We start from the raw sequence: 22,632 nt of genomic DNA, 5'->3' as shown, positions 1-22,632 counted from the left end.
CACTGACTAAAGGGCCCAAGGTTGGTAATGATGATCTTCATTCATTAACAAACTGCTTACTATACTTTGTTTTTGGCACCAAAATGTATGCAGCAATTCTTTCCTTTTTAAAAAGACTAAATTTTAACAATATTTGATATTTAAGGTTATACTTTAGTCATTAGGAAAAAAACGAAGCCTCTAATATCTTATAAATTCCTGTTTTTCCCTCAAATAAAACTGAGCATGTCATATGAAGACTAAGGTAGTAACTGTACATAAAAAGCATCCTCCAGCTCCCAAGTATCACTCTGTATGAAAAGAACAGAAATGTGCTAATCTGGGTACTGCCACATGTCCAGTATCCAGAGCTGCAGAGCCGGCATCTCAGCAGGGCACAGCTGCCCCGACAACATTTCCCTTTTATTAGGCTTTCAAGATCTGGATCAAGAACTACTTTTTGTGAAACATTCTCAGGTAATGTTCCACTGGAACTGTTTAACATAAGAAGCCTAACTACATCCATCATGTTTTTACATCTTTTCTCTACGCTGATGGTCACAGGGACACCAGTTACTCTCTACATGAATCAGAAAACAAAACTCAACAAACCCCTAGGTGGATAAATTAGAGAACAGAAATCTAGGTGAATTCAGCCACCCTTGCCTCTGGTCCCCCAAATCTCAGCACCTTTGTAGGAGCAAAAAGGTACTTCCTTACCTCTTTCTCGGGACTAGGGTTGCCAGATAAATCCCTATGTATTAATATCTTTCAAATATTGCATGGGATATGCTGACACTAAAAAAAATTTGACATTTTTCTGAAATTCAAATTCCACTGGGCATTCTCTATTCTCATCCTGTAAATCTTGGTAACCCTGCTGGTGGCAGATCCAGTTCTGCACCAAGATGAACTGTTGGTATGGGCGAGATGTGGATTGGATGTTGATCTCTCCCTGCCACTTGACCTGTGTACATCTTGTGTACAAACTGCACCAAGTGAACAGGTGGCCTGGATTTCGAGCCCTGGTCCATCTTTTCATCTTTGTATTTCTATCGTGTAGAGTAAAGGCTTACTAATACATTCTAAAAAGGCAGATGTTCCTTAAAGTAATAATTTAAAAGAAATATTCTGGATAAAAAAACTCCCCATTCTCCCTTCCTGGAAACTTATAATTGTCACCATTTATCTGGGTCAACATTTGTCACACTGGCACTCAACCACAATAGGTTGAGACCGGAAGCATGGCACCCAGCTGAATTCCAGGTGGGTTTCCAAGGGCAGGTGTCATAGTCATGAGGCACTCTTGCCACCTTTACTTTCCGGATCACAGAGTATCTTACAGGCATTACATTAAATTAGTTTTAGAAGAAAAGCCAACTGTTAGAAATATATGTTACACATGGACGAAGTTTAGATACAAAGTGGACTCTAACTCCAGGGGGCAAACTAAAATTTAGTAGCAAAGCAATGGGATTTAAGAATTTTGACAGTTGTGCTGTTGAGTTAAAAATAAACATAACTGGATACATAATAAGTTTTCATATTATTAAGGTAACATATGCTTATAGTAGAAAATTTGTAAAACATTGGAAACAACAAAGCAGAAAAAAAAATCACCTATAATGCTACCATCTAAAATAGAGCAGTTGTCTTCAAGATGAAGAAACAGAACTTCCTTTTACTTTCAATACCATTCTTTATAGCATTTATTTTTTGTATAAGTTTAAAAATGAACATCACATGTACATAATGTATGTGCAAAAATATTGTGATTGGCTCATTTTTTTTTTAACTTGTTGGGGTATGTAATAAGGAAGTTTGGAGGCCAATTGATAAAAAGGCAATTACAGGGCTGGGGTTGTAGCTTAGTGGTAGAGCGCTTGCCTCGCACATGTGAGGCCTGGGTTTGATCCTCAGCACCACATTAAATAAATAAATAAATAAATAAATAAATAAATAAATAAATAAATAAAGCTATTGTGTTCATCTACAATTAAAAAAAAATTAAAAAATAAAAAGGCAATTACAATAAAACATCCTGGCATATATCCTCTAGTCCTTTAACTGAAATCACACTGTCAGAATAATTGGAAACTGAAGTGATAGGCGATTGGATAGTATATGTGCAGTTTCTGACACAGGTTCAGTTTATACAGACACAGGACTGTGAGCTGGGTGGCCACAGAGCTTCCCATAGCACCCCTGTCACTTAGCACTGCTCCTTCTCTTGCCTTTCCGCGATTACTGTTCTCATTCCAGCGTTTGGCTCCCTGCTCCAGGGCTGGCTAAGGGAGGGTCTGGAGGAGCTGGGGCAAAGGAAGTGGCTGTGCTCTTCCCTGTGACTTCTGGGAGCTGGCTTCATCAGCAGCACATCTCTTTTAATGGGCTGCTTACTTCGTTGCCTTTTTTTTGTACAAGGAGTCAGTTTTCTAAAATTAATAATAAACTAATCACTGGGTTGTGCTTTGCAGTATATGTAAAGAACCACAATGAATATTTACTTAAGTCTGACAACTAAAATAAACAATTTGGAAGATTGTTCCTACTTTACAAATGAGAAAATTGAGACTCAGAAGTTCAATGATTGGATTCAAATTCAAGTCTTCTGAGTTTAACTCTCTCCTCTTATTTACATGCCAATGACAGTTCTATGTGCATGCAGTAGAGATCTACCATCTTCAAAACAGACGTTAACTAATATTATCTACATTGCTTAAATAGGTTAAGAATAGGTGGGGGTGAACTAGGCAGATTTTGTTTCCAGTGTTTTACACTTGTTAGAGGGCACTCTTTCTACTCCTTAGTGTAAGAAGTAGGGCTGCCACAGTAATGTGGTTACAGACCAAGTTGTGACTTTAAAACATTAAGTTCTAGTTCCACCTACATGCCAATACACACAGAAATAGTGAAGGATTGTTCTGGGCCTTTTATAAGTTTTCTCTCTTACCCCATTGCTATTATGCACATATTACATAGCATAAATCCTAGGGAATCTCCAAAGATTTGTGTTCTTACTTCAGGTATAGGAAAATGGAAAAGAAACTATAAAGTGACCATTTAGTTGCACTTGGAGTCAGGAGAAAAGAGCTGTGGTTATACTCTATAAGTCGTTGCAAGGGAAAGGAAGGAGGTGGGCCAGTCTCAAGGCTGAGGACAAGTGTGACTAGGGAGCATCCTCAGGGATCTCACAATGACCATCTGTCTATGCTACTGAGCTCTGAAATTCCTGGGTCTCCCCTTTATTCTTCCCTGTATAACAGAAACCCCCAATCCCGGTATCAGAGTATTTGTCTTAGAAAGCTTGTAAGTCTCACTGAATGTAAGATGGGGAGGCAGGGAGTCCCATGTTTCTTTTCCTGGTATTATACATAAAGGAAGTGGTATCTGGGCACTGGAAATTGAAAGTCTGAGTTCACTTTCTATGGAAACTTGCTTTGAATAGCAGTTATATTCTTCAGTCATCCTATTTTACAAACTGAAAAGGTCCTATAGACCATCTACAGGCATCTCTTTTCTTTAATACCTTATAGAAGTGTAGTCCACAAGTTTACAAAGGCCTTCACTATATCATAGTTGACCCTCAATGGTAGGTAACGCAAAGAAATTATTGACACTTTGTAGATGAAGAAACAGATGCAAATAAATTAAGGGACTAGTTCAAGGCAATAAAGCCAGGAGATAGATGAGCTAAGACATAAACTCAGGTTTCTTGACCCCCAATATAAAGAGTGGGATCTGCCACTTCATGACACCATAGAGTACTAGAAGAGTGTAACCAAAGCTTTCTAAAGCTGATGTCATATCCTGGTAATTACCTAGGGCAACAGAGGCAGAACATGACATTCTGGCTGTGAGAAAATATTTTGTCTTGACACTATCAACACTTCTCTGAGATTCAGATATTTTGAATTATCTGAAAATAGCATTTATATGCCATGTATATGTATCTTATAACTTATTTTGATATGCATTAGTGCCTATTATAAATGTGCTCTTCCAAAACCAAAACAAGCCAAACCAAATTCTTTTTTTGAAATATTTGTTGATTTTACTTAGCAGATGTTTGTAGCAATGTTTTATAAAAGGATTCTTTTTTTTTTTTTTTTTTTTTTTTTATGTATTAAAATTGGTCTAGGGCTCGGGATGTGGCTCAAGTGGTAGCACACTGTCCTGGCATGCATGAGGCACTGAGTTCAATCCTCAGCCCCACATAAAAAAAATTAAAAAATAAGGATATTGTGTCCACCTTAAAAAAAAAAAAAACAACTAAAAAAATAAACATTTAAAAAAATTGGTCTACATATATGTGTATTATAAAAATATGCATATATCCATATATATAGAACTTTCCAAGAAAATATGCTATACTAACCAAAGTAAACCTAAAGAAGTTTTATAAAATATAGTAGCCATCTAACTTCATTGACTTAATAAGTGGGAAAACTGAGCCACTGTCAATCATTACATATTTTTTTTTTTAAATAAAAAATGAAGTTCAATGCAGAAGTCACCACATCAGTGATTACAATTAATATGTCTGGCAAAATGACTAACCCTCTTTCCTAAAGTGGTTATATATCTTATTGAGTCATATTGTAGTCATTAGCCAGAGTTAATTTTAAACAGATAGATACAGAGATACTCATGTTTAGGCCTGCACAATTTGGAGTCTCTTCATTATCTGCTTATTTCACTAAAGCAACCCAAAGCCTGAAGAGTTGCCTAATATTACCAAGTCTTCCTAATAACATATATGAAGTAAGACTGTACAAAGATGTCACAAAAATATCACACAGAAAGCAGCCTGTCTATACAGTGGTGATTTTGAAATAAAACTCATGGAGAAACAAATATGTCTGCCTAGTTGAGCACCCCCGCCCCCCACCCAGTACTGTATAGTTTCCTACTGGCTCACACATTATACCTTCCCCAGCTCTAAACCTGTTTCTTTCTTATTAGGCAATATTATTACTAGGTGCCAGAGCAATGAGGAAGTTTTTTTCAACAACTTTATAATTAAAACAAACAACTGTAAGTTCTGAGCTCTTCTTCAGTAATACTGCCAGGGATTTTAAGTAATATTCTTCTTTTATAGAAGTGTAAGTTTCCAGAGTATTCCACTGGTATGCTGGCAATGAGGGATATGTGGATTAAAATAGCTTCTCCTACCAGCTGAGGGGAAAGCAGGGGGTCCTGGGGTGGCTGGGCCAGTTTTGGGTGTTCTTGTCTACTTACCCAAGTATATCATCAGATGTTATCTTTTTCTATGTATAAAAAAGTTGGAAAGCACTGAAAAAGGGTTGGTTCTCCATAAATTACCAGATTATTCTGTTATATTCAGATGAGGTCTTCCAATTTGATTTCTACCACTGCCAAGAATACCCAGAATTAAATTGTCAGGTTAAAGGGTTTTGACTATTCTTACACTTGTAGAAGAAACTGGGAAGTCCCATCATTTTAAGACTGAGGTGCCCCTTTTTGGGCAATTTATTTTGCCTCAAAAAAAAAAAAAAAAAAGTGGCAGAAGAGACCCATGAGGGAAATAATAAAGCCCTGGTGCTGCTGGCTGCAGGATCTACCTGGCCTTCCCTTCTTTACTGCTGCTTCTTCCTTGACATTAAGACCGAGGCTTTCATCCTCCTGATCTGGAAAAGCACATCCCCCTCAACTTCCATAAATCTGCAAAACTTGAAAAGAGCCCCAGTGTCATCAAGTAAAAGAGAAGGCTTTAGGAATCTCATGGAAGGAGGGGTGTCTTCAAGCCTCTCACTGCTAAGCCGGACATTTCCTAACACTGGACAAATTGTACGTCCAGCTCAGGGAGGGTGAACTGCAGTGGTCTTTTACCCTCCAAGCCAATTGTTAGCTTTTCACAGGAATCAGCAGGGAAGCACATGTGAAACCTCTGTGTGCCGGTGAGCGCCCCCATGCCTTGTGTGACTCTGCATGTAGATGAAGCAGGCCGGGAGCTTTCTGAGCTGCTGCTGCTGAGTTCTCAGAGAAGCCTTTTCTCCGGCTGGGCTCCCTGCTGGGACAGCCCTTTTCAATTTTTCTATCCCCCCTCGATCTCTTCTCCTGCAGAACACAGGGAAACTTGATTGAAATAAAGACCTAGGGAACATGTTTTATTTTCTCCTGTTCAATCCATTTTAGAAAAGCTTTTAATTGGTTTTAAAAAGATGCTAAACAAAATGTGATGATGTTTTTCAGTCTTCATGAACTACGGATACCACTTTTTATACTTTCAAAGGGCTAATAAATCAATCATGAAATTAACTCTCCAGCTAAATTTAAAGCAAATCCACTGAATACCAGGTTCATTAAAAATCTATGCATTTACTTAGAAAAATTTAAAATTCAAAGAAAATTATCCTAGTAACTGAAATCTGACTTGAATTTTTAGTTCTACACTGAAAATCCAAGACCAAGGCAATCACAAAGGGAAAAAAGGAGGGCTTGTGAACCAGTTTTAATAAGCCAATTTACAAGAAGGGAGGGGTGGGGGAGGGGTGGAAGTGGAAAAAGAGAATATCTTGATACATAACAACATAGTGCCCCTGGAGGGATTCTTTTATTTGAGCATGTGCACACATGCACACACAATTTTTCTGTGTGAAAGCTGGATTTACAACAAATGCAACATTAAGGATTCTGTGACTGATATGATTGCTGTATTGTAATCCATGTACAGTTCTCTTTTTAAAGAAAAATGCCCACATCTTTTGTTTTCTTGCCAGTGGTAAATAATAGTTTTCTACTTTTATGCACCTTACAACATTCAGATGCATATATATATTTTTTAAACTGAAAAACATCTGAAAAACCTATGTGATAATGGACTGGTGAAGTGAATCCTCCCACTTTAGAGTTACAAACATTCTTGATATTAGATCAGCCTGAACATTTTTCCTTTATTTTCTTGAGATAATATAAACTAATTTTACAAAACAACGTGGTATGGAAAAGGCATTCTTTATTTTCTTAAATATGTGCCAATTAAAAATATTACAAATATTAATTTCTCCTGCTACTTATACCACAGGTCATCTTAGGCAGACCAGGTCAGAGTGAACGCATTCTGGATTAATTCCTTTAAAATAGAATCCCTGCCATTTCCCATCACTAAGGCAACCAGATCTCTTACTCCTATGTTTCCTATTTCCTTTCTCTTCAGTCCTTAGAGAAGTTTGTTCCACATCCCTTTTTAATGATCTAATTGCTGTTTCTAATCAAGCTGAGCCATGTACCTTGGATGCTCACCCTTCACTTCTAACTCTCCATATAATTCTCCTTTCATCATTGAAGTAGCACCCTGAAACCACATTTTTAAAACTGTGACCAATTTATTGAGATGTAATTCACACAGCACACAACAAACAGTTTTTAGTATATTCACAGATAAGTGCAACTGTCACCACAATCAATTTTAGGATATTTTCATCAGTCCAAAAAAGAAACTCCATACCCATTAGCAGTCACCTCCTAGTCTCCCCATCCACCCATCTCAGCCCCAGGCAACCACTAATCTACTTTCTGTCTCTATAAATTTGCCAATTCTGAGCATTTTGTATAAATGGAATTGTATAGTGTGACCTTTGGGACTGGTTTCTTTACGTGTTTTCAAGGTTTGTCCATGTTATGTTGTAGCACATTCAGTACTGCATTTTTTTTTGGTAAATAGTATTCCACCGTAGGGATACATTAGATTTTATTTTATTTTATGAACATTTGTATTGTTTCTACTTCTTTTATGAATAATATTACCATGAACATCCATATACAATAATTTATATAGGCAAATGTTTTCTTTTTGGGTACCTACCTGGGAGTGAATTGATGAGCCATCTGCTAACTTGATGATTAATCTTTTAAGGAATTAACAGATTATTTTCCAAAGACCGCACAATTTTTACATTCTCACCAGTAGTATTAGATGGGTGTCAATTTCTTCACTGTATTATTATCTGACCTTTAGACTAGATCCAACCTAGTTGGTATGAAATGGTCCCTCACTGAATTGGTTTTGATTTGCGTTACCCTGATGATGAATGATGTTAACTCTTTTTGTGTACTTATTGACCATTTGAACTTTACTTATTTTTTTAATGTTTCTACTTTAATCATACCCTGTCTAAATATAAACTCAAACAATACTAAAACACTTAAGCCCACCAAAATGAGAAGATATAAAAATTTATATTTAATAAGATAAATTTAAACATTTTCTGTTTATTTCTATGTTAGAATCTATTTTGGATTACAAAAAACTTTTAGCCAGAAGATGTATCTTATTTAAATCAATGTAGGTAGTATTTAACCATGTAAAGAACAAGTTGTTCAAAATAGCAATGAAAATTATTCTTCCTTCTCCCAAGTGACTCTTAGCATATTTTTTAAATAAAAAAACTGAATATTACAAGAAATAAGTTTAAATGCCCAGAAGACATTTTTTATCCTAATAATTTTAAATATGCTAACTTCATTAAAAAAGGGATTTTTGTGGTTGTGATACCTACATAGGTATTGGGTAGAAATTATAATTAAAAAAATTTTTAATTTATTCTAATTAGTTATACATGACAGCAGAATACATTTTAGAGATTATTTTTGTTTCATCAACCTTAGACATATTTATAAGAATATTGAAGGAATCAGAAAAGGGAAAAATAGAGTCACTTCTCCAACTCAAGCCTTAGTATAAGCTCAAATTCCAGTCCTAGGAATAATGACTTATGGAACGAGGGTTTAAAAATCCTCCCACAGTGCATATATGTAGCAAATTTTCAAGGGTATTGTAGGTTAGATTTCTTTCACTACTCTCTAATTTTTAAAAATTCCCTCAATCTAGAAAATCAGGATAGTCCTTTAGCCTTAAATGTAAAATATACATACACATTATTTTAACTGTTAAATTAAAAATTAGATTCATCAACTTAACATTAAATATTTTCCCTATATATATATATATATATATATATATATTCATGTATAAAATTCCCATATAGATAATAAGATGTTTTCCAAATTAATGCTTAAGCCCTTTGAATATGACTTGATTGGCATTTTGTCAAGGTTATAACACAGAGAATCAATCAAGAGAATTTATCTTGAGACATAACCAAACATGCTCTGGCAGCCCCTATATAATTACAATATTTAACCAACCTATAAAGGTTGGTTTAAATTTGTTAAGAAAATCACCAGTCTCTAGTAGCCACATCAGTAGAAATGCAATCACAAGAACCAAGAGCCTGACTATAATATCATTCCTTAAAAGTACCATGTGACTACAGAAGACTCTTACAATGATGACTCAACATCTGTAAAAGTTAAAAAACAAAACAAAACAAACAAAAAGCCTTGCCTATAGTAAATAAACTTAAAAGCCCTCAAATAAAAACTCTTAAATGCGACAAACAGGAACACATTTTGAATCCCTTCTACATTAATATCATCATCTCTCTTGGGAGGTAGAGTGGGGAAAGATGTAGAATATGTTGGAGAATTTATAAAGCAAGATACAATACTAACTGAAATTGTCAGATTTTGATATTTTAAGAATTGGAAAAGAAAAAAAAATCAGTTAATAATATAATTTACCTTTAGACAGAACGCCTCTGGTATTCAGAGTAGGTTTTTGTTTTTTTTTTTTGTCCCCTCCTTCAAGGGGAAAGGTATCCAGGTGTTTTTAACAAACATTTCTAGGAAATTGCTGCAAACCATGGCAATACAGATGACATTTCAAAATCCTTTCAACAACAGAATTTTATGTTTACGACAACCTGGCTTATTCAGAAACAGTACACCACTAAATGGAATTTACTGAAAGAGTCTGTGAAAATATTCCTTATTATTATTATTATTATTATTATTATTATTTCTTTTACCTGAGGAGGTGCCTTTTTCAGTAACACAAGAAGAGCCTGTAATACCAGATTAGAAAATCGGGGGCCAATGGGGACATAATCTGGAAGAGAATCATGGTTATGATTAGGCTTCTTATATACATTTACACACATCAAAATGTTCTGATTTTTCTACATCAAGAGTAAACATCATCCTAAGTAACAGGCAACTATTTATAATAAGAAAAAAATATCTCTAGAAATCTAAATGCTTAAAATGTCACAGAAGAACACTTTTCTGTACATTTTTTCAAAACAAGCAAACCAAAAACTTCTAAATATCCATTCTGAGTTCATGTAGACATTTTAGCTGGTTTTCAGAATTTTTTTTTTTTTTTAAAGGGGAAAGCATCCAAGTGTATTTATTGAGCATTTCTAAGAAATTGATGCAAACCATGGCAACACAATAACTGAAATGATGGTGATGAAGACTGGCCTCAGATGGTGAAGAGTGGATGACTAAAGAACTTTCAGTTAGAAACTAGTACTTCAATGGGCTGGGGTTTTAGCTCAGTGGTAGAGTGCTTGCCTCACATGCATGAGGCCCTGGGTTCAATCCTCAGCACCACATTTAAAAATAAATAAATAAATAAATAAATAAATAAATAAATAAAGATATTGTATCCATCTACAACTAATTAATTTTTTTTTTTTAAAAGAAAACTAGTACATCAAGATTCGCATAGTGGCTGAGGTAGGAGGATCCCTCAGCAACTTATTGAGACCATCTCAAAGGAAAATAACAGGGCTGGGGTTGTAGCTCAGTGATAGAGCACTTGTCTAGCATGTATGAGGCACTGTCTTCGATCCTTGGCACCACATACAAAAATAAATAAAATAAAGGTATTGTGTTCATCTACAACTAAAATAAATATTCTTTAAAAAGGTAAAATAACAAAAAGGGCTGGGGATGTGGCTTAGTGGTTAAGCCCTGCTGGGTGCTATCCCCAGCCCCCCGACCCCACCAAAAAAAAGACTCAGTATAAATGGTACTTCTTTAGCTATCTCTGAGTATTATATATTCAACCTAGACCTGGGCTTAGAGCTCCCAGTAGGCATCAGCCTCCTGATGTCAAAAGGGATCCCTTTGTTTTTAAAATATCCAGAACACATGTGCATTCCCTTTTGCATTAGTTTTTACCAATATATGTTATAACAGACAGGCAGAATCTTATTTGTTTTTCTGAGACCCTAGTAATTCTAGCACAGTAGTAAGGGCTCAGCAAATGCTTGTTGAATAAATGAACAAACATGAACAGAAAATAACTATTCATACAAGTGAAAATATACTCAGAAGGCACACATTCCTGACATAGTGGTGTTGCTATGACCACACATCTCAATTGTGTTTAGATAAAGGAATTTACACAGAGCTATGAGTATGTGCCTAAAAGCTTTTAAAGAAATAATCCTATAAACTGGGCTGAGATGTATCAAACATTGCACACCAAAACCCAGGTCGGTCATCAGATAAAACTATCAATTTAAGGAGACTTCACGGATACCTGCTTTTGCTTTATGACAAACACTGCCAAAACTTAAAAAAGAAAAAACAGAATTTAATGCCAAGTCTGAAAAATCATGGAGAAAACACAGTAAGAACAGTGAATCTGAAATCATGACTATACAATTATGGAAAGCTCATAGAAGGTTAATCAGATGTTGGGTAGTATTTTCAGATGTTTATTAAGTCACCAGGTGGGTTTTTTTTCCAATGGATTTTATTATTCTATCCTGATCCACTGTTATGATTTATGCTAGATTTATTTAATTTTACAATGAATAAAATGTAACAGTACAAGAATTTTCTGGCAATTACTATGTTGAGTGCAGAGACTCAGTCTTACTCATCTTTGTGTCCCATAGGACTGCACTTCAACATAAAAGATGTTTAATATTTTTAAAAATTACTATAGAGCACTTGAAACTTTCAGAATGTTTTCAACCTTCATTTTCCCATTTTTGTTTTCACAGTTACTCTGTGGTATTAGCATAGAAAGGATTATAAATTGTATTGTAAGAATAGAAACGAATGTACAGAGAGCTTACAACTCTGCCTAAGTATTCTAGCAAATTTGTGGGTTTCATTACAATCCTAAACTCTTCTTTCTTTCATTCTGTCAAAGTTTACAAGTGGACTTCTGAGCTATAGGCAGCTCAGAGATACCGAATAGCAAATATATCACCCTCCAAAATACTAATAATTTATTATGAAGGACACACTGTACAAGATAGAAAATAACATGAAACGTGGGTCCTTAAAAGAAAGCAGTTTATAATAGAATCAAGGTCACAGGCATTTTACAATGAATGAATATTATGATTGACAGTAGATACAAGAAGTAGAGTTATATTTCCTTGTATGATGAAGAACAATATTTCTCTTGTCCTAAAGTTTATAAATATCCATTATTTGACTCTTAATTTTTTGAGACATCAGCTATAAAGTGGCAAAGAGAGTACATGGCCAAAGTTATGACTCACCTAGCAATCTCTCAATGTCATCCACAACCACACAACTGAGTTGGGATTTGTATGCATCATCAAAGATCTGGAAGAAAACAGAACCATTTATTATCTCACTGCCTTCCATAATTATGTCAATTTCCAACAACATTAAATGTAGTCAATTCCTGAGCAAACCTAAACAAAGCACAGTAAAACACCAATACTTCAGACCACAATAAATTAGAATTTAGTAGATTATAGGATTTTAGAACTGGAAAAAGACTGAGGTCCAAAGCAATTAAATGACTTGCCTGAGATAACACAATTGGATCATGGCTACATAGAGATCAGGTTAAGGCTGTTTTCAGCACTCAGAGCTGCAGGTGTCCCACCCAGGCATGCCAAAGGACAGCTGATCATTAATCAACTAACAGATCCCATCATGTTTATCAGTTGGTCTCTCATATCTGCCAGGAGCATGGCTTCAGTGTTGTAACTCAACTGCTATATGGAGCCACAATGTGGCCCTGTTAGGCAGGAGTAACGTTGAAAGACCAGAATCACATCAACTCATGTCAGATCATAATGGTAAAAAAGTTTACAAGAGAATTAAAACTTGGTTATGAGTCAGGCACAATGGAGCATGTCTTGGTGCCAACTTAGGGAGGATGAGGTGGGAGGATCAACTGAGTCCAGGAGCTCAAGACCAGCCTGGGCAACAATGAGATCCACCCCCCGCATCCCCCGCCAAAAAAAAAGTTGGGTACGAAGGATTAGATAAATATACCTATAAAACTAGACAAAAGACAAGAAGAGTACATCAAGACAGCCAAAGAAATGCAAATTAAAACAATTGTGAAGGAATTATATTCTGGCAAAGACACAGCAATTTCAAAGCAGTAAGATAAATTAGTTTTTGTATCAGTTGAATATATAAGTGCTCACAGCCACAAGAACAGCCCTTTTTTAAGTGATGGTGGTTCCTAATTCAGAAACTGTAAGTGGGACTTAGTGCATCCTGCTAGAGTCACGAGTTAGAATCAACTTTTGCATCCAGTCCAATCTCTCTGGCTGAAAACCTTTGTGCACAAGATGGCAAAGCCTGCTCTGGTTCTCACCTGCATCTTGCTTGAGGTATCATAATATTCCTTTATCCTTAGAAGATTTAGTTAGGTAGAGAAATAAAGTAAATTAAACACATAATACTAATATTTTTTTATATTAAGTTGAAAAACAACCTGTGTTTATTTGGTCTTTAAAGTATTTGTGACAATTAAGAAAAGTCATCATAGTCGAGTCTCATTGTTGCCATCTGAACAAGTGCCTCATTACATCTTTCCTGGCATAAATACCAACAATAATTTCTGCCTCCAGATATTTAATCAAGTGGAACCCTCTGGTGGAAATGTTTTCCTTTGCTCCCTCCCCATTACCTCTCAATCACTGTCCTGCTCTTCATCAAGACCTCATCTATGCGGTTTCCTTAGCTACCTGTCTCCCTACTAAATTGTGAGGTGGATAAAAACTTCACTTTGCTCATGCTATCTCTAGTACCCAGCCCAGAATGCTTTTCAGTAATGATGTTGGCTCAACAGATTGGATAATTGAACCAACACAAGTTCTAATTCCATCCTGCCCAAAGTCATTTGTCTCTCTTCTCTTTAGAATCAGTGTTTCGAACATTGTGAATGTATTACAGATTCACTGTATTATTCCTTGTATAATACTGAATTGTTAGCACTCAGAAGGTTAAGTACTGTTAATTATTTCTGTATCCTCATATCACTTATCATGATCCTTACCAGAAAATAATCTACAAGTATTTACTAAATGAATAAATTCAAACTTATGCATTATAAATTCAAGTAGAAATATCAAGTAAATAGTTGGAGATGTCTGATTGAAGTCAGGGTATGGAAATCACTCTCTGGGAAGTGATTGCTGAAATCAAGGCAAGGGATAAGATCTTCAAGGAGAAATGGTAGAGGAAAGAATACAGGATTAAGAACTTACAAAATAAGAATTTCTGCCATATTCATTCATTCATTCATTCAACAAATATATTTGAATTCCTATTATGTGTCAAATATTAACTAAGGCACCAGAGAGAATAGTAATTAAGACAAGTAATCCTACCTTCACAAAAATTAGAGTGGGGGAAGCTGGTCACTCATAATTGTATGAGTGAAAATATATCACTTTCTAAAAGAAATTAAGAGTCACTGAATGATTCACCATATTTCTTTTCCTATCTTGGCTCTCATGGAATCACAGGTGAGAAAGAACCTCTATTAGCTTGAGTCTCTAAAAAACAACAATGAGAAAAGCTCACCTTCTAAGCCATGACAGACATGTAGCATGAGTAAGAAATAGTCACTTCATTGTGTTAAACCACTGAGTTTTAGGGCTTGATCATTATGGTAGCACAACTCAGCCATCCTGACTCATAAAGAAACTCAGGGAGTCAAGGATGGTATCTTCAATTTAGAAAGTGACACATAAACTGAGATCTGAAGGATGAATATGAGTTAACTTGTAGAAAAGGGGGAAGAAATTACTCTAAAACAGGTGAACTTGGCAAATGAATGAGCATAATGAGGAGGGAAAAACAGAGGTCAAGGATCCTTCCTGGTCTGGCAAATGAAGTGAAAAATAATATGGAGAAGTTGATTTGGGAATGGATCATGAGCACATATGAAGAACAAGAAGAGAAAAGCCTTTAATCTTCTCCCCCCAAAAAGGGAAGAATAGATGAGAATAGGATATTTCAGTCTCTTGATACAAAGTGATGGTTCCTTTTGACTTTGAGCTGGGGAATTCAAGATACTGGGAGAGTGGCAGTAGCTCCATTGTAGTTACTTGCGAATTTTTGAAGATTAGGCCAATATGGCATCCAATGTGGTAACTTACAAACTCAGGGGATTTCAGGGAATCCCTTAAAATGATGCTTTGCTTTTCAAAACATTTTTCATAATTTTTCTATAAGTTTTGAGGCAAGCATATAGTTCTGCCATCAGACTGTGAGATTACGGATTAAAGCCACAGGGGCCTGAGAGACCAGGGTCTGGCTTGTTGCAGTAATCCTACATTTTTTCTTGAATCAGCTTTTTTTTCTCAAAACAATGTACAGTTTATATGGCTACAGAGACCTTATTCAGGACATTTCTGGGATCTATATTGATGATAAATTGCTATGTGGTATATAGTTTTACCAACTTATCTCAGATATTATAATTCACAAAGCATTACGAATCACTTCATAGTTGATTGCCTGGGCTACCTAAAACATTTTAGAAGAAAAACTCCTATGGCTGTCATTTAATGTAAAGTAGTGGGGGTTCTGTTGTTGTTGTTTTATAGACAGCAGTCAGTGCACTAATTACTACCCCAGAGAGAGGAGCACTCACAGCTAAGTCTCTTAACGTGCTAAGCATGACAAAGGCAGTGCAATTCTAGTTGTAACTTGACCAATCTCAATGACTGGAACTCTTCTGGGAAGTGACTCTGCTCTAATTTAAATATACATATCCACACCCCTTCCACGTATATTCTCTTCCTTATCTAGTCTCTAGTGGAATATGAGGTCATCACTCTTCCCTTGGGTCCATGATTTCTGTCTAGTCTCCTCAGAAACTCATGGATTCCTGGCCTGAGGCCCAGCAGAATGATCACTGAGACTTAGATTTGATGGGCAAGCACAAGAAATTAGATGCCAGACTAAAGTCTAGTCATAATATATGTATATTGAGCTGAGAGACTTTACCACCACTTTAGGTAGTAAACCACCAAAGGAGGAGGTACTGGAAAAAAAATGCAGAAAAAATAATATTGTGGACTGGCCCAGTCAGAATACCATGACTTGCCACTGGTAATAACACAGAACAGACAGACATGTGGTGCCTGCATCAGATCAAAAGATGCCCCCTAGAGTGCCAAGGAGGGCTAAGCTGGAGCTGGGCGCTGTATGTTACAGACACTTTGAAAAATTCATCTATGTATGATCATATAAAATTAATCTATGTATGTTCATATAAAATTAATCTGTGTATGGTAATATGTACGACCATCTTAGTTTTATCAGGGAGTTTCCTATAAAGCTAGTAAATTTATCACTATATATATGGTCTTAGAGTCAAGTACGAAATCTGAAAGAAAAGAAAATGGGAAGAGTTGAAGAAGGAATAGTGGGAAAAAGTGGCATCTGTCGACATGGAAATGATGAGATCTACTCAAAAGGATGAAGACAATCTTGAGAAAACAGAATCTCACGGTCTATTTCTCGCTGTGCATGTGATGAGATTGCCTCTGTTAAAACCCTCTGGTACTACTTCTCTTGCTTGCAAAGGCAGATAACACAAACCAGACTCAGGGGTCATAAGAGACATCCCAGAACATGGGGAGCATGAGCTCAAGGCAGGAGTGTGTTGGATGTGCTCTGTAAGCACTGAGTAGCAGAAGTGGGCTCCTGCCATGGAGGAATTGGGGACAGTTCTATAAATGGTACAGGACACTCTTAAGACAGAGTCCACTCCAGGAATCTTCAAATGCACTACAGCCACCTGTGAGTAGGGGAGAAACGGCAGCTGCAGGCTCTGGAGTCTACATGAATGCACACCTGCATTCTTTCCATGTTAATCCCAGACTTTCAGAATCACAAGCCACAGAGCAAAGTGTGTACCAAGTAGATTCCAAAATCCGTTTTCTCTAACTTCTTTGTGCTCTTAGGTAAGTGAGGCCAAGTTCTCTGGTTCTTTTGGGGGCTGAAAGAGTTCATCTCAAATTTGGAGCAGTTGGCACAAAGTTAGCCAAACCTAGTTAGTAGCAATCTGATGGTAGTAGGAATCTAATGGCTTAGAAAATCCCTAATGTAGTAAATCTGTCAGCAATTAGTTGAAAGCATACTCTAATCATATTTGGTAGCATATAAAAACGTAAATGAGCAAATTTAAATGGGTGCCATCAGTGATAATCTCTAGTTTCTAAAAATAACTTGGGAGTAAACCAAGCAAACATCAGCTGTCTTCTAATGAAACTGCCTCAGGAAGTGGACCTAAACTTTTGGCAAAGCACTAAAGCTTCTTGGATGACCTTAAAATCCCTTATTTGTTCTCCCTGCTTTTCAGGAAAAAAAATCTTACATTTTCATATAACATGAACCTCAGAGTGAGTATGCTTAATAAAATAAAAAGTTACAACAAAGTCTGAAAGTTTGGCACCATCCTCCTTTATATGCTAAACAGATACAAGTAAAAGAAGACACATTAAACAAAAGGAACACCCCCCCACACACACAACCCAGCCATATAAGGACCTGTAGTCACTTCCGGAGTATCCACTTCTCTCAGCTAAGACATGCAAAAACTTCAACAAATCAGCTACATGATATATTAGGATGTTAACCAAAAACATCCAAATTCTGTTGCTTAGTAACTGCTGTCAAAAGATCCAATTTCCAGCTCTGCTCTTTGTATAGACTAAACCATGAAAAGAGGAGGATTAGGCACCATGATTCTGTTCTGTGCAGACTACAATTTGCAGTGGGATTTACAGAAGGATATTCAAAGAAGATTATTTCTTTCTTGCAAAGCTAGTGGAAAGGAAAATTTCTTCCATTAATTTTCAATCCTTTGAAAATAAGACTCTACCATGTTATTAATGGATGTAGTTTTATAAATCACTGATATTTTAACTTAATTTTGTTCAATTTAGTTGTATACAATTATTCTATTTCATCTTTGTACTCATTGCTTACTTAGAAAGCATCAAGATTAGATAACTGTTAAAATCAAATTCTGTTGCTTTGTTATTTTTTTCATTTAATGTTACTAATAGAACTGGCAAAACAGATGTTTTCAGATATTATGCAAAAGTGGATAAGAGAGTTAAAATTTAAAAGCAGAATGAAGTTTAGGAAGCAAACATAAAATGGGAGAGAAAAGCAGTATCTGTGAGTTCTTCGAATCTCTTAATGGAACATATGGCATTTCCCCTTCCCCCACAAATATAAGGCTAATATCTCATATGTACTTTGTCAGTGATGAGGAGTTTATCTGTGGAGAAAGGATTTATTAAGCAAATTGAGAGAAACACATAGTCAATTCTAAACTAATTGAGAATAAACTACTTTCATGTATTTTTATACCATTTGTGAAAAAGAAGCAGTAGCATAATTGCAATAGAATCTCACATTCTCATTAAAGCAAGCCTAATGGTCTTCTCCACTATTCCACACTCACCTCTTGGTTTGAGTAATAAATGCTCATAAAGATACTCTATGTCTTAACTAATTCAGACCACCCCTCTTCAACAAAAATTAACATGTTACATTATTTTTGAGTTGCACAAACTATTGTCATTATAAAACATTTGAAAAATCTTTAAAATTGAACAGTTAATCATTAAAATGTAGCTGAAGAAATACTTCAGGGCCAACTTTTTGTCTAACAAACTAGCAAAAAAATTTTAATACTATCAAGTGGGGGTGCAAATCCTAAGAACTCATTCTCAAATGACACAGCTGCAAGTGCAAATTAGTACAACTTTCTGAAGAAGTGGACTTTATAAATCATTAGTGTATTTACATAAGAATTGTAATAATAATATGCATAAAAATCCTTCAAATATTAATATTTTTGCCTAAGCAGTCCCAATTCTGAGAATTTACACTAAGGAAAAAATCAGAAAGTATGTATAATAAGTAAAAACAATTGCTGTACTTTATTGAGTACATATTATACATTACAGGTATTCAGTGTTACTTTACATAAATTATCATATCATTTAATTCTCATAATAACGCTAAGAAGCAGCTATGAATATTACCTTCACTCATAGCTGAGAAAAACAAGCTTATAAGGTAAGGAACTTGACAAGGTCATAGAGTAAAACTCAGATCTATGTGACTCCTAAGTCCAAATTCTCACTTATAACATGCTAATATACCGAAGAAAAATCTAATAAGAAATAGTGGTTCTCTAGGTTGGTGATTCTACAGAATATTATTTATAATTGTGAAAAACCAACCTAGGTCACCTGGATACAACTTAAATGTGCAACAAAGTGGGGCTATTTAAAGGGGTACTATACAGCTATTAATTTAACATAACATTGAGATACATTTTAGTGATGTTTTTAAAAGTTCTTAATATCTTGAGTGAAAAAATATCAGGTTTAAAGCAGTATGTTTCCCCAGGTATGGAGGTAATCCCAGTTATTCAGGAGGCTGAGGCAGGAGGATTACAAGTTTGAGGCCAGCCTCAGCAACTTAGTAAGACCCTGTCTCAAAATAAAAAATAAAAAGGGCTGGAGATGTAAATTAGTAGTAAGTGCCCTTGGGTTCAATCCTCAGTATGTATGTATGTATGTATGAACGTAATATGTATGTGTGTGTGTGTGTGTGTGTGTGTGTATCATATATATATGAATGAACGAACGAACGAACGAATGAATAATAGTATGTCACTGGATGTGGTGGCACAAATCTGTTAAATCCCTGCTACTTGGGAGGCTGAGGCAGGAGGATCATAAGTTTGAGCCAGCCTGAGGCAACTCAGGGAGACTCTATCTCAAAAGAAAATAAAAAGGAATAGGGATATAGTTCAGAGATAGAGCACTTGCCTATCATGTGCAAGCCCACGGGTTCAATACTGCAAAAAAATTAAAACCAACAAAAACCAGTATGTTCAATGTGATCCCCAATACAGTGTGTGTGTAGAAAAAAGAATTGAAGAAGATAAGTATTTATGCTTTTCTGTATTTTCTAAATTATTTTTGTAATTAGGAAAAGCTATATTTTTTTTGGGGGGGGTAGCACTTAGAAGGAAAGAAATGTTTTCTCCAGGATGATAAAACATTATAAATCATTTGTGCTCTGAAAAAAAAGTTAAAAACATTTTCTTCCCACTGAAAATGTAGAGAGGAGAACAGTGGTGGGAGGTAGACTACAATAACTAAAGAATGGCATTTATATTTCATTTTCAAAAACAACTTGGAAGACTGAGCATCTTTAGACTGGTTTGAGCCCTCGGGCTTTTGTCAACCTATCATTAGGTAACAATGTGAAAGCTATTTGCAGGGAAAGATTTTGTAATATTTCTAATATATTTCTAAGACACCTATGCTTCATTCTTTTCTCTGTTCTGAACTTTAGTTACAGGGAATCATATTTTTCCCCCTGAGGAAAACCAAAAAGTCTAATGTGAATTTATTATACTGCTGAAAAAGAAATAATTTTTGTAACTTTAAGAGTACATGAATGATCCAGACAGTGAATCATGAATTGAAATGATTTTGAATAAGCTTGTATAGACACTTATTTTTATATTCTTTAGCCTTCTACTCATCTAAAAGTCTACCTTGAAAGGCTTCAACAATTTAAAGATTAAATCATAAGTTATTAAGCCATTAATTTAACCATTTAAGCCTCTAAAATCAGCATATATTACCTTCCCCCCTCAAGTCAATTTGCAAGAGATTAAATTAATAAAAATGATAATATCTCACACTCACAAAGAAGCTTTGATCTGCAGAAGCCTAAAGTACTTTTTAAAAACTTTATAGAAAAACTAGGCCTATCCACCCACATCCCACAGTACATCTGAGGTAGAAGCTGGCAGCTGGTGAAAAGCAATGGAGCATCTGCAGGGAAGACTACCACTTTTGAACAAGCACAGGAACAGACAGTGTAGGGAAATGCAACAGAATTAGATTCTCAATTAAATAGGGAAATTCAAAAGGCTATTATTTAAATTTTCACCAGGAGTGGCTTAAGGGAAAATAAAAACCAGAAAATAAGGACTGGAAAATACCTCAGTGGTATACAGCTTGCCCACCATGCTTCAGGTCCAGGGTTTGATCCCCATCACTGAAAAATAACAAAGACAGACAGACCCCACCTACTCTGGGGAGTTACTAGTCTTGTTTATTCTCTGCAGATATTCCTGAGAAGGATAGATACTACTCAGAAATAGAGTGAACTATGATAGTCTGAGGTCTTTCCATGGCTGGCAACTTTCCTCTCTCATTTACACCCAATTTGAAAGATCTTTATATAGAATATTAACTATTTTTGGGGGAAGCATTCTGGGGATTGAACCAAGGACCTCACACATTCTAGGCAAGCACTCTACCACTCAGCTACACCGCCAGCCCTAGAGTATAAATCTTGCCATTTCAGGGCTCGTGGCTCAGAATCTGCTTCTTCCATCTACTGCAAGAACCCATCACCAACAATTTTCTGCAACCTACAAAAACAAGAGACTAACTTCTTGAACTTTGATTTGGGGGAGTCTGGGATTTTGGAATGGGTTTTTCCTTTTTAGTCCCTTTCCTAACGAAAAACTAAAGCACTTCTACCATCTGGGGTAGGTTAGAAGTGAGGGCCTATGAGTAAGATCAAAGAACACCCAGAATCATGTTTAGTAGGCAGCACTCAATTTTCAGGATTTTCTTCCCCAGTTATGACTTTTACTTTTATCAATTCATATGAGTAAAAGATCAAGCATAAAAAAAGGTTTAAATCAAAGAAATACTTTAGTTGGATACAAAATATAATTTCCTCACTGTCTGTCTGGTAAGATGTCAAATTAGCCTACCAATGACAATATTGACTACCAAGTGAGACAAATAGGTAGAGTCTTCATTGTGAGACTTTCAAAAAGGTTTTTTTTTTTTTTTTTTTTTTTTTAAGCAGTCATCTATCTTAGATAACCTACTTGTCACTTTCTTGAATATAATAGAGATGGACCAGATGATCTTAATGTCCTTTCAGCTCTAGGATCCTATTCTATGTTGTTTTAGCTTCACTGATGGTTCAAAGTAGCCATATTAATAAAGTGTTAAATGGGGAAAAGAAGATTGAGGAATAAGTTAAGTTGTCAAGCAGACTCTATTACCTAACATACAATCATCCTTTTGTAGGGATTCTTGGGAATATCTTCCCAATGATCACCTCTTTTATTCCCAAACTATCCAATCAACTTAATTGGCCTTCAACAGTTCAACTTTATACATAAATAAAAGAACTTAAAAGAAATCCTATATGAGTTTGCTCTACTCCACCTGAATACTCTTAACAATTCTTCTTTTAATCAAGTTGATATAAAGTTAAGAAATGAAAATTAATCTTAAAATGTACTAAACAAAAAAGATAATTTAAAAGGTAAAGATACCCTTAATAAAAATGTATTACAGGGGCTAGGGTTGTGGCTCAGTGGTAGACGTGGTAGCATGTCTCACACGTATGAGGCACTGGGTTCAATCTTCAGCACCACATAAAAATAAATAAATAAAGATATCA

The 22,632-nt window shown here is 35.6% G+C and overlaps 1 protein-coding gene across 1 annotated transcript in view; it reads right to left on the bottom strand.

The window, feature by feature from the left end:
* The window catches only part of Nsf (N-ethylmaleimide sensitive factor, vesicle fusing ATPase), a 146,411-nt gene that overhangs the window by 15,874 nt on the left and 107,905 nt on the right, over nt 1-22,632 (bottom strand). The window contains exons 16-17 of the mRNA XM_076870409.1: nt 12,372-12,438; nt 9,870-9,949 (exon numbers count right to left, since the gene is read on the bottom strand). Of these exons, the coding sequence (XP_076726524.1) occupies nt 9,870-9,949; nt 12,372-12,438 (147 nt within the window). The remainder of the gene's footprint in view (nt 1-9,869; nt 9,950-12,371; nt 12,439-22,632) is intronic.

The sequence above is a fragment of the Callospermophilus lateralis genome, chromosome 11, assembly GCF_048772815.1.
Source record: "Callospermophilus lateralis isolate mCalLat2 chromosome 11, mCalLat2.hap1, whole genome shotgun sequence".
Taxonomy (NCBI): Eukaryota; Metazoa; Chordata; class Mammalia; order Rodentia; family Sciuridae; genus Callospermophilus; species Callospermophilus lateralis.
This window is presented reverse-complemented; position numbering and strand designations above follow the sequence as displayed.